The 16,202-nt window shown below is 37.8% G+C and overlaps 1 protein-coding gene across 1 annotated transcript in view; it reads left to right on the top strand.

Moving 5' to 3' along the window:
- Window positions 1-885: 885 nt before the first annotated feature.
- The window catches only part of LOC124163977 (cytoplasmic dynein 2 intermediate chain 1), a 36,813-nt gene continuing 21,496 nt past the window's right edge, over window positions 886-16,202 (top strand). Inside the window, exons 1-7 of the mRNA XM_046541122.1 lie at window positions 886-973; window positions 1,056-2,309; window positions 4,117-4,572; window positions 8,629-8,769; window positions 9,812-10,003; window positions 13,308-13,538; window positions 14,551-14,753. Of these exons, the coding sequence (XP_046397078.1) occupies window positions 959-973; window positions 1,056-2,309; window positions 4,117-4,572; window positions 8,629-8,769; window positions 9,812-10,003; window positions 13,308-13,538; window positions 14,551-14,753 (2,492 nt within the window). The 5' untranslated portion in view covers window positions 886-958. The remainder of the gene's footprint in view (window positions 974-1,055; window positions 2,310-4,116; window positions 4,573-8,628; window positions 8,770-9,811; window positions 10,004-13,307; window positions 13,539-14,550; window positions 14,754-16,202) is intronic.

The raw sequence follows: 16,202 nt of genomic DNA on the forward strand, positions 1-16,202 counted from the left end.
GCATATGCTGTGTCGTACTCGCTTGAGGGGTTAAACATGTTCATACAATAAAATGACTTTCAGCCACTAAGTTTAGTTCCAGTCAGTAAAATCATTGTAGATGGATTATAGATAGTCATATTATTATTATAGACATATATAGTCATATTTAGCAAGCAAAACCGGAGTAAATCTTTTGCCAAGCAACTTATAGTCGCCCATTGGTCTCAGGCTAGGGTGTGATTTTTTCATCAGAAATATAGGACCCGTTTATCGGTGAAGGGAACCAATACATGGTCACAGGGATGCTGACTTGCAAAAAATATTGGGGGGGCCCAAACCGGGGATCTTACCCCGCGATATTTTATAAGTAGTGAGTTCTAAGTTTTCAAGCATTTTAGAAGAGTCATATGATCAACATTAGAACCCTGATAACTCGAATCTCGACATCTGGACACTCCGTGGAAAATCGACAAGCCTGACACATTTTTTTCTCACACCCATAACGAATTTTTGAGGAGGCTCGGGCCCCCTCAGGCCCCATGGATTTGGCGCCAATGCATGGTCATCGCCCTCCATGGTCATAGACAGTAAGTATAGTAGTTAAACTAAAAATCAAATAAAAAAACTAATTAGTTTAATACTCAGTGGCTCAGAGTTGTTCATACCGAGGAATCATTATTTAATTGGTACCTGTAATGAATGTGAATGATATAATTCTTGGCCTAAGTAGTAGTTGGACGGAAATACGCAGGAACAGGAAAATAAGAGCCAACTCGTCCTAAGTTTCACTTTTGAAAGTGCCGCCACTGGTTCTAACCACCCCCACCACACACTTCCCGCCAATCATTACATTTCGATTCTTTGCTGTTAACGCAAGTTCTCATGGGAAATAGTTTTGTTTGTAAAGCTTTCTGCTTGTAGAAGCCTGAGGTTATTGCAATATCGCTAGAAATTTGTAGCTTCTGCGTCATTCAACATGCAGAGAGATGTGGTGAGTTTTTAATATGGTTATAGAAATGTTATTTTTATTGCTGCTAAAATTTTATCACATACTTTTGAACATTTTCTCGTAGCCGGAGAAAGAAAAACAAAGCACCTCGAAGGTTGCTGCTCAAAACAAGTCGAACTTGAAGCCCACGGGAGCAGCGAATACATCGTCGTCGAAAAGAGATTCCTCAGTAATGCGGAAAGGCTCAGGTGCTCAAACCAAGAGTTCAAACAGCTCTAAGTTGACATCATCATCTAGTTCCCGTGTTTCAAAGACAGGGCTTAACAACAAGGAAATTGAAAAGAAATTGAGCAGTGAAGTTGGAATATTATCAGAGAAACAGCCTACGTCCTCTTCATCTTCTAAATCTGTTCCCAAGCCTGTAGGTGCCAAAGATGTAGTTAGCCGTAGATCGAGTGCCATCAAGGAAAGTGATATAGCCACAAAAAAGAAGTTGCTTGACAAAACTGCTGCTCTCTCTTCAAAAACAGGCGTTTCTAGTGTTGGTAAATCAAATAATTTGTATCCCGTCAGAACTGTGGATAAAAGAGATCAAAATGTTAAGTTTAAAGGGGGTGGACCTTCCTCATCTCCTAGAAATCCAACTACAAGTAGAAGTAACCCTCGCCCCATAGATACCTCCAAGACGTCTGCCCGGAAAGACAGTGGAGTCCGAAATTTAGGTTTGGGCGTTAAAGTAAAAGAAGTACAAAATGTTAAAAAGAGGGTTGAGGTTGTGGAAAAGGACTCTGGTAAGAAGAAGGTCTCACCATTACAGGCAGCTGTGTCCAAGCGTGAAACTAACGAAAAGCCGGGCTCGCGAATGAAGGAAAACCTAAGAAGAATAATGTCAGAACATGTTAAAAAAGGTAAAGTTGAAGATCCTTCTCATCTCGAGAAGCGGGCAACTGGTAGACCAGTGTCAGTGAAGCCAAGTGAAAATGTGAATAACTCGGAAGAAAGTGGAAACAAGAGAGGAAGGGAAAGAACAAGGACGTGGACCATTAGCCCGGAGGGCGAAAGTGCCAATGATTTTTTGAATTATGGGAGCAATAGTGATTTGAAACGTACCTCAGCGATGAGTGGCAGTTCTAAGCACAGAGGGGGAGGTGATGGACCGAATGTTGAAGGAGCTATGAAAACGAGTCTGAAAGATGTGGTTGGTAACGTGAAAAAAAGTTCTGATTCGAAGACATCCATTGCTTCCGATATGAGTGCCAGAAAGTCGGTTGATTTAAGTCGTCATAAGATGATCCCTGATGAATCCGGAGTCGCTGCGGAAGAAGCTGCTGATGTTGATAGTGTCACCGATGAGTACGAGTATGAAGATGATTTTGAGGTAAGTTTTCAGTTATAAATGTGACGTTCTATCGCCAGAACTATGGGAATCGCCTTTCACGAATCAAACCTTATTTATTTTTGCGTGGTTTAGCTTATCAATTTGGCTGTAGTAATGGTGCCTATAATTTCTTTAGTCTTCTTGAAAACTCCTCAAATTCTTGGAGTCCATCCTCTTGCATGACTTCAGTGCTTTAACCTGAAAGGATGCTGATCATATTAAAAGGAAACACTAATGTAATCACTAATTAAATTAAGTTGGATATTTTTGCACTAGTCTGCGTAGCTTATTTCAATCACTTAAGTTAAAGCATTATTTTACTCTTCCAGAATAAAGTGCATTATTTCGAGCATCTTCATTGAAAGTATTGCAAGAGTGATGTATTGCAGCCCACAATTTCTCCTTCCCCTGAGCTAGTTTTCTATTTACATAAATGTCTTCTGTACCTTTTTCTTGGTCCAGATATACACACTACACACCTCCTTTTCTCTCACCCCATTTTTCCTCAGCACCTGCTTCCAGTACCATGCCTCGACTTGAATGCATCAGAGACATGTTGCTGGAGGCAGTGGCGCAGAGAGGGGGGGGGTTTTGGGGGATAAAACCCCTCCCCAGAGCTCGGAGAAATTTTCAATTTTAATCCATTTTACTTAATTGTATTGATATTACTAATAGAATGGTGTAAGGATTAATAAAATATCCCCCAGAAAGCTGTAAAACTCGCCATTTTCAACCATTTATCTTAAAATTCCGCAATTCATTAATCTCCCACCTACCGCTTATCCTTGTGGGTATACCATACCCCCACACACCCTTGTATTAGTTTCATCTAAACCCCCCCCACCTATTCCTAGCTGAGCCCCTGGCTTTGAGGTGGGTGCTGATGGATGCAGTTGAGAAACAAAATATCAAAGAATAGGAAAATTAAGGAACATAATGAAAACCATATGCCCAAGAAGGACCCAGGAGATTTTTCGAGGTTGCCACTTTGTAAAAAAGTATAAGTATGGTTATATTTTCTGATACATTTACTTACTTTGACGATTTGAAATATAAATTAGCTCTATACTTAGGGTCTATTTAATATGCTTTTGGTATGTTACAATCCAGTCACAGATCCAGAGAAGCGATTGGGGGGTCTATAGCCTATTTCTATCCAGGGTAAATTCTTACCTTTCTATCCAGTACCTTACCAATGTCTTACCATTCTATCCTGTGTAAATTGGGTATCCAATTACAACATCCAATTTACAGTGGGTAGAATGTTAATTTGTTTGTATCCCCACTACTGCTGGGAGGTTGCCCCCACTTGGTCCCCTCCCCCCTTGACCCTATCCTACGTCCGCCACTGTGTAGAAGAAAGACCATTTCATCAGGAGTGATTAATAAAAAATTTATATAATCCTCAAAAATCCCTATAAGTGGAACTAACTCAAAATATTACAAACATTTATATGTACATGGGATTAAATACAGGTTTGATATACCCTATTTCTCCGAATATAGTCCCCCCCCTAATTTTGAGGCTTCTGTTTCGGAAAAAGTTTTATAAAATGCGTTTGAATATTGTCCCCCCCTTTACTTTTACCACAGGCATTTTTGGAAAAAAAGGGGGAATATATTCAGACATATACGGTATTGGCTCCTTTAGTGTTTTAAGGTGAAATCTGAAAGCCCATACATCTGCATGTTGAGCTTCTAAGAGTTAATCTTACTGAATAAGAAATAATTTTTCTTAGTTTTTTAGTGTTGAAATCAATGTTATTATTCAACAGTTTACAATCTGGTCTTCTTATCTCTTTTCTAGGACTATGAATCAGATTTTGAAGAGTATACAGAGGATGACGATGATGATGAAGGTAGTGAGGTTTCCAGTGACTCAAGTGACCGTTCTAGTTCTGAAGGTGAACATTCTCAAGAGAAAGAGATAAAGAGTGCTACTGAAGGAGTGACTGCTCAAAATGCAAAGAGTGTTGCCACTGTGGTGGAAGGAGCCTCCGCTGTGAAAGAAGACGAGGAGGATTGCGAAAGGAAGATGGACTCCGGACTCTATGATTCTGGGAAGAAGAAGCGTCCAGAGGATGATGTCTCCCCTCTGAAACTCACGAGGGTCGACGCAGATGAAGGCTTTGATGAACGGGAGGAAGTGGCCAGTGAGTCAGACAAGATAAAGGGGACTATTGGGAAGGAAATCATTAAACTGCCATCTTCATGGTCCAACCATGCAGTCTTCTTCACCAAAAAATCTCCCCCCGGAAAAGAGGTGAGTGAATTGCTATTTGATTTCATGCCTCCTGTTTTAGTGCAATTTTGAGGAAAGCGGTATTATTTACATGAATGTTTTCAGTTATAAGAATTTATATATTTGGTTATTGTTTACAGTCAAAGTTCTTGTAAATAGTTTTTTGTTAGTGATAAACAACTTATTATTTTCGAGCCACAATAGAATATGTTGAACTGTAGTGTTTATCTTATTTTGTAGGTCTTAAAAATTTGAGGCTAGAATCAATATACTCATGTCATCAGCAAAAAGAATTGTTTTTATATGCTGAAGGTACATATTCAGGAATATAATTTATATGATCAGTGAACAGTAGTGGTTCAAGAATTGAATCTTGAGGTACACCATAGTTAACCCACAGCCACCTAGAGATAAGGCCCGTTCACAGGCGTGTGACGTCACTCATTGAAGTGCTACCGCCAGAGCATGGCAGAACAGAAGTAGTTGTGGTGCTGTCTGCGACGGTGGTTTAGCCGCCGAAGTGAAAAGATAATTGATACCTAATTTACTCAGTCAATAAGAAAATAGTCAGCGGGTTCCGAGAAAATACTGACACGCATCAACAAAAATATTTTTCAATCTCAAAGTTATTCGATAATATTACGTCTTATGGCACGTAACATATAACTTCGCAGTTCTCAAGAAAAAACTATCTATAACTAATTCATAAATTGTCGTTGTGAACTAGAAGTACTACATAACAATATTATAATCTGAAATAACTATGTAGAGAAGGCTCTTTGCATCCAAAGAGCATTTATTTTTCAACATAAAACCGTCTCGAAATTCGATAGCATAAAGTGGTGATGGCAAGTATTTGATTAAACCTCGTTGCACTCCATATACTTCCCTTGGATAAATAATTTCTTTCTGGCAGAGTAAAAGGTGTTCACACAAAGTCCCAAATGGATCTATTATTTAAGAGTGAATTCTTCTTTATTTTGACATTAAATTAGATATGCCCATGGGCTATGAAAATCTTACCGTAGAGCCTGACGAAATAAGATTTTCAATGATAGTTACTTGTGAAATTTGGTATCGTTGACACATCTGCCATTATTACTCTCGAATGCATCAAAATGCAAGCCAAAATTTACGTATGGTCCAGCCTCGGCTAATAAAACGTACCCGTCCCAGGAGCTTAAGTATTTGAAATATTATTTGGGATGAGCAAAAGTTTCAATCCCACTTCATTAGATGTATCAATCTAATACAAAATTTGGAAGTCCTGCCATATCACCAGCATTCACATTTGTATAAAGAACACGACATCTCTTAAATCACAGCTCAGATCTTACTTAAAATGCATGAAGTAATCACCACAAGGAATTTTGGCGGCAGGAAAGAAAAAAAACAGAAATAAAATACAAATATTTTGTATTTCCATTCGTCAATCAAAATAATACCTACAATTTTCTCTTATTACGATGAACTAATTTGGTGAAACAAATACTGGTATTTTCTTTTGAACGAAAATCATTTAAAAGAGCACTGGCAGAAGCCACAATAACTATCTTCAATAGTTTTTCAGATGAATGTCCATTGTCACATGAACCATTTATAAAAAACAAATCTACCATAGTCCTTTATGTCACTTCAACCACTATGACATTCTGTCTTCTAGATGACAGTTTCAAATGAAGTAATGGCACCCTCCTCCTATTACACTTCTAATTCAACACGAGTTATCTTCCCCATCTTCTCCCGCAAGGCCACAGGTTCTTTTCTGATGTCACTCGCTGAGAAGTGAAGATCACACGACTAAAATTAATAAATAAGAAAAAGTCATGAAAATTACTAAGTAGTTATTTCATATCCAATTTTTGGCATTTCTGCATGAGATACATCTAATGACTAGGCCAGTAAATATAGGAGATCATTATGTACCTTAAAGATTTTTTAAAATTTAAAACTAGACCATGAGATAATTTCAGATGATGAAAGCCGGGCATAGATAAATTACGGTTCATTGCACCAATTGTAAGAGAAAAACGCAAATTTTCATTCACGGTTGTTCAGACACACCAATAACATAGTATAGCATAGTATAGAAACATACGTTTCTGACGCGACTTATGCATTTCTCATGATTAGATGCTATCCATGCAATTTATCAAGTAAATATCGTTGGTCTTACGGAATTATGTATAAGCTGAAATTAATTTGAACCCAAGAACCCTAGAAATTTATGTGCTTTACCCCCTAATATAAGTTACTACGCCAAAAATAAAAGACTGGTAGTTTCATGGAAAATACCTAAGCACATAAATTATCGCGTAGATAATTCGCATTGCTTTTCAACTATGAGTAACAAAAGTATAGTTAAATAAGCACTGTTTTGCTGAGTTTTTAGACGCATAACACAGCAGAGGGAAAGATAATAAAGAATATTCGATGCTATAAACTTGGCAGCTATATTATAATTCCCAAGAAACTCCTTCAACCTCACGTTTACTGAACGAAATAATACAAAAAATTCAGCTTAAATACAAGAATTTCCAATTGAAATGCCGCTTCTGTATTTAAATCACCACTTTTAGTACTGTCAACATCCCCAAGACACATCTACCTAGAAATTACATCCAAATAATTACAGCTAGAAAGAGTACATACCTTAATGTTTTCCGTCGAGGTGAAATTGTCTATTTTTATCCCCCATATACACTTCTTCTTCAGCTCAGGATCTTTTGGAAAGTTAAAAACTTGAACCTCGGGTCCACTCCTGTGGAGTTTTCTTCACATGCCGGCACTACACACGTGAAAGGAACTTTTTAACAAAAAGGCCTCACAAATACACGTTCATGAAGTCCAGCGAATGAAATTCAATAATAAAGGAAACTTCACTACCCTCAGAAACTTAAATTTTCACCAACTAACACCACAAAAGTCCCTAAAATGTGGTAAAACGTAACGTAAATACACTCGTAAACAAAGTGGTCTCCAACGGCAGCCGGAACAACACAGCACTTCTCGTGGTGACGTCAGAGCCTCAGCCGTCGCTTGTGACGGGGCCTTTTATCTAGGTGGCTATGGTTAACCTCTTTTATTTAAGGAGAAGGTTTTGTGTAGTTATTACTTGAGTAAAACAAGATATTTGGACATTTTGATATCTATTTGTTAAATGAGATTTTGGCCCAGTATAGGCTTGTCCTTTGATGTACATATTAATTTGATAGGCATTTCAGCATTATGTCATGGCTAACATATATACTATATATGTATGTATATGTGCGATGGTGGTTGGCGTAACATGGTGAAACTCCTTCATGATGCACAAAGGTTAAGAAAAAGACTTCGCTGTTTCACAAAATAAAATATATTTGCGACCGGTTTCGATACAGCGTATCATCATCTGGCAATTACAAGTATCAGTACATAGAATTTATACCCTTGAAGGCATTAGAGGGGCGGTGGAGTGGAGGTGGAGAAAAAGGGGGGGGAATGGGGGAGGGGGTAAGGGAAGGGAAGGTAGCTTTGGGAAGTACGTCGCTTATGGGTCACTGCACGGGGTAGCCGAGGGTTGGTGTATGATTTTGTCGTATGACCGTATTTCGTCATCATACACCAACCCTCGGCTACCCCGTGCAGTGACCCATAAGCGACGTACTTCCCAAAGCTACCTTCCCTTCCCTTACCCCCTCCCCCATTCCCCCCCCTTTTTCTCCACCTCCACTCCACCGCCCCTCTAATGCCTTCAAGGGTATAAATTCTATGTACTGATACTTGTAATTGCCAGATGATGATACGCTGTATCGAAACCGGTCGCAAATATATTTTATTTTGTGAAACAGCGAAGTCTTTTTCTTAACCTTTGTGCATTATGTATGCATAGTTAATTGCAGTTAGCTTTATCTCCAGACTTGATCGTAAGATAAAGCCATTTGCTGGAAAAGCATGGAATCTTTCAATTGGATAATATGAAGAAGTACGTATTCCACTTTCAGTTTTTTTAATGTATTTATCAAGTCCGAAGCAATATTTCTGTAGCATGTGATAATATACCTCATCTACTTGTTTTATTATCTTGTTCATTCTCAGGCTATGAAGACTGCATTAAAGCGTGGTCAAAAATTGCTGCAGATGATCACTTTGGATGAAATATCATACTCACTGTTCGACCTGCCGCCAATTCCCTATGATGCCTATATGAAGTTTCGGGGGCATAGAAATTCTAAACAGGTTTGTTCAAAATATATCCAAAAATATTCAGATGTTCCTGGTCTGCATATTAAATCATTAGGATTCCTCGAAGGCTGTGTCAGTTATGAACCTTTTTAAGAATGGCTTGCAGTACATACTCTTGTCATTTTTTGAGTTAGCTACGTATATGATATGTCTTCTCAAATTTTGCTAATTTGTTGAGTCCCATATACAGTTCTATTTATTTTTTAAATACACATGTGGATGTGCATTTTGAGTTTTAAAAGCCATGGAATTTGTATTACAGATATCTTGTGACAACCCTGCTAAGAGAAGGGGAAGATACTAGATATCCTTCTGCTTGCTTGCCAAGCTTTACTTAATTTCATGTTTTATATGACTTACGGGACTCTAAGCTTAACAAATTGGAAAAAAATCATCCTGCTAAATGCATGAATTATTCCATGAATTTGGGTTTGAGTTAACAACCCTATTGAGATAATTATTGAAATGCATGAGATTGAAAAAAAATAATAATATTAACATGCATATATTTAAAATAAGCAGTAAAATGAAGTTCTTGAAATCATTAAGAAATTGGTTGCTCGATATTGCTGAGGTTGAGTTTTTGCTCACTTCTTTAAAATAGGAGCCACCTCCAACACACTAGGATTGATACGGGGATGTTTTGAAGTGTTTTTTTTCTTTCCTTTTTATAATTAATTTCCAATTTTAGGAACTATATTTCCTTTACATGTTTTAAGTGTGTATTTTTTTTGTTTTTGCACTCAAGCAGTTGGGTGAAAGTATAGTAAAAGAGGAAAATGCATATGTGTGCAGTACGGGCCAAATTAAAATTTAAAATTTGGGTTTATTTGTTAACGAGTGAGTTGGCAACCCCAAAGTGAGGTGAAAGTCTCAAAGCGTATCGAATTCCAAGTTCAATCAATTCAATTTTTGTCTTGTCAACAAGTCTTTATTTTTATTTCATGCATGATTGTATTATGGGAAATTAAAATCATATTATTATTATTATTATAAAATTTTGATTGCCCATCTATATCACGGCTATTTGTTTCAGGTCTCCACCCAGACAAACGAAGACTCTCACAGTGAAGGGATTCAGACAGATGTGATCCTAATGGCTGACGCTTGGACTCAAAAACCTCCAGTGATTAGTTTATCCAATAAAACAATCTCAAAATCGCATCCACAATTGCTTGACAATAGCTCATGGCTTCGTTTAGGAAGATTTATGGAATCTGCTGGAGAGGTGAGGAACCCTTTACTTATGTATTAAAAAATCTTTAAAACCTCCTGTAGTCTCAACTGTTGTTTTAGATCATTGCTGTGTAAAGTGAGGTTAATAGAAAATACAGTAGAATCCTGATTTAATGCTTTTCAGAGGAGACAAAATTTAAAACACTATATGCGGAAAAACACTAAATGAGGACCTGCCATTTTTTCAGGTTATAGGCTCTATAATGATTGGAATGACTTTCTATGAATAAAAAATATAATTTTAACTTATAGGTGCTGCAAAAAATTCATTGATTACATGTTCTCTTCCCAATGAAGGTTGGAAAATACTTTTCAGGAAAGAGCTAAAAAATGGGTAGTAAATTTAAGTAATTAGAGGATAACGGTCGGGTCTTACACACCCGCTTGAAGAACTCAAGTGCTAAAATACCCAGATCCAACTGTACATCCGGGTATTAGGTTGATGTAGATCTACTACATATATAAAAGAGGATGGCTGTTTATCTGTCTGCTATGTGTTTCCGTAGGGCTGAATGGCAACCAAAGTTAGTGCATAGGTGCATCTCATGATCGTGATATCCTTCAAATTGTTGTCTCATTACCATTTGTTATGGGGAAATAACAACCTTTCCCAAAAGATTTTTTTCCTTCAGAAGCAGGCCATTAAGACAATGCTTTGCCTCCCTCTTCGTACCCCTGGCAAATCTTTATTCAAGAACCTTACCATCCTCACACTTCCCTCCCTTTATATTAGAGATGTGCGAATAGTATCCGCGAATACTCGAATACCTCGAATACTAGAAAGTATTCGATATTCGAGGTCTCGAATAGTTATGCGAAAAGTACCGCCTCGAATAACTCGAATACTTTGAATTTCGCGTCGTACACTGTCGCACGCACGTCGTTGGTAGTTGACTCGGAAAAATGTACAGAACTCTAGTATTTTAGTGCATGCAGTGCCGTTCTAGGCAAGTTGACGACTACATCAAATTCGCGGGTCTGAGCGGTGAAAAGAGTTCGACTTGGGGAACCTAAATTGATCCGGTGAAAAAATCCGAAAATCCCCGGTTTCCCCCACCAGGAAACTCCAGTGCCGTGGGATAGTAACATCGGCGCATTTCCCACGATCTGCTATCCCCCTCCATTCAGCATTCGCCTCACCCACTCTGATGCTTTCATCTTCTCCGAAATCAAACAAAAGGTCCTCGCTCGGGCAGGGGTCGTATTACAAAGACCTTAGCTTCGAAAAAAATATCAAGTTACACGAGAACAATAAAGACGTGTCTCACGCCCCCCTTTTCTAACCCACTGACCTTTTTCTGCCTACCTGCTTCGAAGTTCCCCATTTCTGGAGCTCAACCGCTGCACGAGTGCCGTGGGATAGTAACATTAGCGCATTTCGCAAGATCCGCTATCCCCCTCTGAGGCTTTCCTCTTCTCCGAAATAAAAAAAGGTCCCAGCTCGCGCAGGGATCATATTACGAAGACCTTAGCTTGGAAAAAAATATCAAGTTAAGCGAGAAAAATAAAAACGAGTCTCGCGCCCACCCCCTTTTCTCACCCACTGACCTTTTTCTACGTACCTGCTTCGAATTTCCCCCATTCTGGAGGTCAACTGCTGCATGAGTCATCTACTAGCCCGAAAGGTGTCTAACAATGACTTTCAGAAATTATTATTACACCTTTATTGGATTGAAATATCAGTAATGTGCGCGTAATTTAAAAAAGAACAAGACCAAACGCGACGCATTTCTGACTTTATTTAAGCATTTTACGCGAGGAAATAAATGTCAAAATAGGACGGAGGCTTGGCATTCTGGCGAGACTCGATATGAGCAGCAGAGCTTCTCGGAAGTTGATGTGGTATTTTTTTCCGAAAACATATATCAAGTTACAATTTATGAGTGGTGCTATAAATCTTTATTGTTACAGTCCCAGACGAAGGGATATTTTCTCAGGATATTTGGTTTCTCCCTGATAGCAATTCCAATTCATCTTCTTATCTCGTGAGAACTCCCAAAGATGGACTGATAATAATTGAAGAAAATCTGGTGGAGAAGAGCTTGTATTTTACAAAATGCCTCAGATTGTCAGCTAGCACTTGGCAGCAGGAGTGGGGGTAAAGCGATGTTAGTTGAATTAATTATATGCCCAATTGTTTCCATAAAAATAAAAATTTCCATAAAATATTCCATTAATCAGCTAAATTCCTGTTCGAATCCTTTAAAGGAAATCAAAATTACTCCCCAAAATCTTGTGTTGCCTGCTGCATAGGCAACCGAGTCAAACATTCCAGCATTCATCATTTAGTATTCGAGGTATTCGAATTCGAGGTATTCGAATATTCAAGCAATGATTTAATATTCGAATTCGAGTTCGAGAAATCTGCTATTCGACCCATCTCTACTTTATGTACTTAATTGTGCCTTATTTGCCAAACAAAACCCCCAGTTATTCTCCTCTCACCATGATGTGCACCCTTACCACACACGAAATACATAGTACTGAAATCCACCTATCCCAAGCCTCGACTTCCCTTTCTCTACGTAGCCCTCATCATTCAGCCCCAATAATCTATAACAAATTACCATCTGATATTAAATCACTTCTCTGCCAGTGTTCAAAAACCGTGTAAAGAATTTACTCCTTAAAAAAGCGTATTATTGTGTTCCTGAAATCATGGTATGCAAGTGTGACTGTTGTCATACTTGAACTTATTGTACATACATATTTGTTTTTTACTGTGTCATGTAGTGTTTTTTTAAATTTTCTGCTATTTAACCAATGCTGTTTGCTATTATGTGTCACTTTTTTTTCTCCCCTTGATGATTTCTATGTTACTTGCTAACCAACAGAAATAAAATCATTATTACTATTATACGTCACATCATACAACTTCTGTGGTTGTACATCCTGCCAGGTAGGCACACCTATTCACTCGTTCAAAGGGAAAACATAATCCAAAGGATACTACATTTGCCTATTACATAATCCTCTTGGTTCAAACCTTTTTGCTGGAGTATGAGTTCACAAGATGTTTTTGGCCCACGCATGTATTTACACATATAAAGATCAATGTTGTGAAGCGGTGTATAAGTGCGTGGCGTACAGAAATCATTTTTTCCGTTGTTACCTGGTAACTGGGCAAGGTCGTCTGTTGTGGCCAGTACCGGGAGGTTCAACCCTTTCTTTGAGGGAAAATAGTTCTCTTTAATTTTTTAGTGCTAATGCTAATATGTTAATAACATGCTAAGTCCATTGATTGTTGTGTAAGTAGGAAATAATAATGAATATCTTTCTTTAATTTGAATGCAAAGGTCATGTCCATTCTACTGGAGGAGCAGTGGAGCAAATCCCAGACTCTCTTGCCAGAAGGAAGTGCGGAAAGCTCACCACTCTCAAAAATATCTTTCAAACTGGGTCAGAGTGTGTCTTCAGACTCATCCTGGAATGCATTGTTTTGTGTTAGACCAGTCGTCAGTGTTTCCTTCTGTAAAGCACGCTCAAACCTCCTGTTGTGTTGCCATGGTCCTCCAGAGAACGATCTGGTGAGTGTTGTTATCAGTTTCTTCTTCCCTTTTCACCTTGCACATTTATGTGCAAGGCACAGTAAATATGCTAAGGAGCATGTTATTTATTAAGGAATATATTATTTGCATCTTTTTGTCATTTATGCTATTTACTCCTTGATAAGTGGAAATTCAGTGTAGAGAGCATCATCTATTTTTCATTTGGCCTCCTCTCCACTGTGGCAAATTTGGGAAAGGGTTGGGGTGACTGTTCCCGTCATAATTTATGGGAAAATTGAAAACATTGTTATCTTTAAGGTGGCTCTACAGTGGCATTTTTTATTTCACCAGCTTAACAAAAAATGTTTGCAAATCATTGATGAATATCTAAATGCATCATGACTAATTGTGAAACATTACTCAAATTACCAGATGTCACTCCTAAATTCCATTTTTAACGAAGTAGTGGTGTCTCACTCAGGTACAAGTAATAATGCAGATGCATCAATACAGTAAAACTCGCTTATAACGAATTTCTGGGGACCATCGTTCAATTTTGTTATTTGTAAACAGGATTTCATGCTATACATAATGAAGGATTTTTCCCTATACATACCTCAGAGGACTGCCGGCAAATATTCCTTAAATTATCTTTATGTAAGCAACTGATCCATAATAATTAACCATCGTTCCACCCTTTCCATCAAACGGCTGTAAAGGGAAGGATTTTAGGATCAACGGTACATGTATGTGGTGATGGTCACACATGAGAACAACTGATGATAAGTTATGGTACGGTTAAGTAGCAAAGACGGCTTAATTTTTTTATGGAGAGAGAAAGAGGAAATAATTCCCCAAGGGGCCAAAGAATAGTTCATAATTGCAGGGATTCCATATCATCCAAACTCGTTGTATGCAGGGAAATTTACATTTGCGATCATAGGAAAGTCAAAAGGGCTGGAAACCCACCTTGTTATATGTAGGTGGGATTTTGGTACATACATATAAATAAGTTTTACTGTCTTTTTATTCATGGAAAACTTTCATGTAGGAAGTGAAGAGAGCACTACCTGGAGAATCTGATGGGAACGATGCAGAAGGTGGGCTCCACTCCAGCCTCCTGTCTGTTTGGAGTGTGAGTGAGCCCTCTTGCCCATACAGGCTTCTCTGCTGTCAGGGTGCTGTCACCAAGTCGTGCTTTCAAGATGGAGTGAACAAGTTTGGACAGATTTTGTTGGCAGGGTGCGAAGATGGGTAGGTATTTCATCAATACATTCAAATCGGGATAATTTTGTTGAGAGATACTTTGAAATTGCTATTGAATTACAGTAGAAGTCCATTATAATGTGTACAGCCTACTGTAAGGGTAATGTGCTGTGATTTTTTTAGTTAGATGGTAAACAAAAAATAACATGGACACGTAGTAATAAGTGCTAAAATGAATTGTAAATTGTCTTTTTGGGCACCACAGTAAATGACTTATAAGGCAACTTTTGCTAGAAATTGGTTCTATATTTATTATTCTGACATGCAGTTCTTCCTTACACTAAGATTGAAATATTTATACATTAACCTCAGGATGGGCAGAAATGTGGAAATGAGCAATATTGTCTACTTTTCATTGGGTAATAAACGAAAAAAGTCTTTAATTGCTGCATATCAGGTATAATGATTTTGCTCTATAGCAAGTGATTTTCCGGGGAACTCAACGTTCATTACAATAGATTTTTTGTATTGAAAGATTGGCTGTTTCCTCCATTTTGTTGGTTTCTTGCATCAGTTCTTGATCCTGATTTGTAATGAAATGTTTCATTTTCATTTCTTGATTAGCAAAGCTACTAATGATTTTCATGATGGTATTATGGACGCTAGCTAAAAATAATACTTCAACTCCACACTCCAGTAGTACAATATCACAAATGGTTGATTCCATAATGTCACTCTATTTAAAGAATGTTATGTAAATCATGCTCTAGAAAAGTTTTCAAACTTGGTTTTGCATAAATTATTTCTGTACTGATTCTTTTTGGCATTGGTTCTGATACTGGCTCTAAGCTCAAAAACTAGTTGAACCGAGAACCAAAGTACTGAACCAACTCAACCCTAGAGTTATTAAAAGCCTCACAATTATGAGTCTGAAATTGTGAATATCCAAGCTAAAATTTTATAAATCACCTTTTTGTGTCATTTCCTTTTTACCTTTATCATGATTGATTCGTTCTCAGATATTTCTCTCTTAACACACTCAAAGCGGATGCCTTGAATTCAAGGCATCCCGCGCTAGCCTAGGACGCGGATGCCTTGAATACAAGACATCGGTCCCGTTAGGTTTCTCGGCCCACCATCTGCCTCCGCGTCTTCTACTAGACACTGCAATTGTGCCCAGCGTCTCAGTGTGTCTTCTCTTGTGACTGGATACAAGTCGTTTGCTTGCAGTAGATTTTTTACCTTCTTTTTATTATAATATATTTATTATAATTATATTATAATATTTAATATTTTCTTTATTAATAGGGCAAATTTTAATAATTTTGAACTATGTATGATTGTATACGATTAAGGAAGACATAATATCTGATATTATTGCAAAATATTTTTTCTGCGTGGCGGTGTGTTATGATACATTTTTCTCAGCATTTAGTGTGTTAATTTTAAAAAAAGTGTTTATCATCATATCTATCCCTGGGACATTCATGTATAGTT

This window comes from Ischnura elegans, chromosome 8, assembly GCF_921293095.1.
Source record: "Ischnura elegans chromosome 8, ioIscEleg1.1, whole genome shotgun sequence".
Lineage (NCBI taxonomy): Eukaryota > Metazoa > Arthropoda > Insecta > Odonata > Coenagrionidae > Ischnura > Ischnura elegans.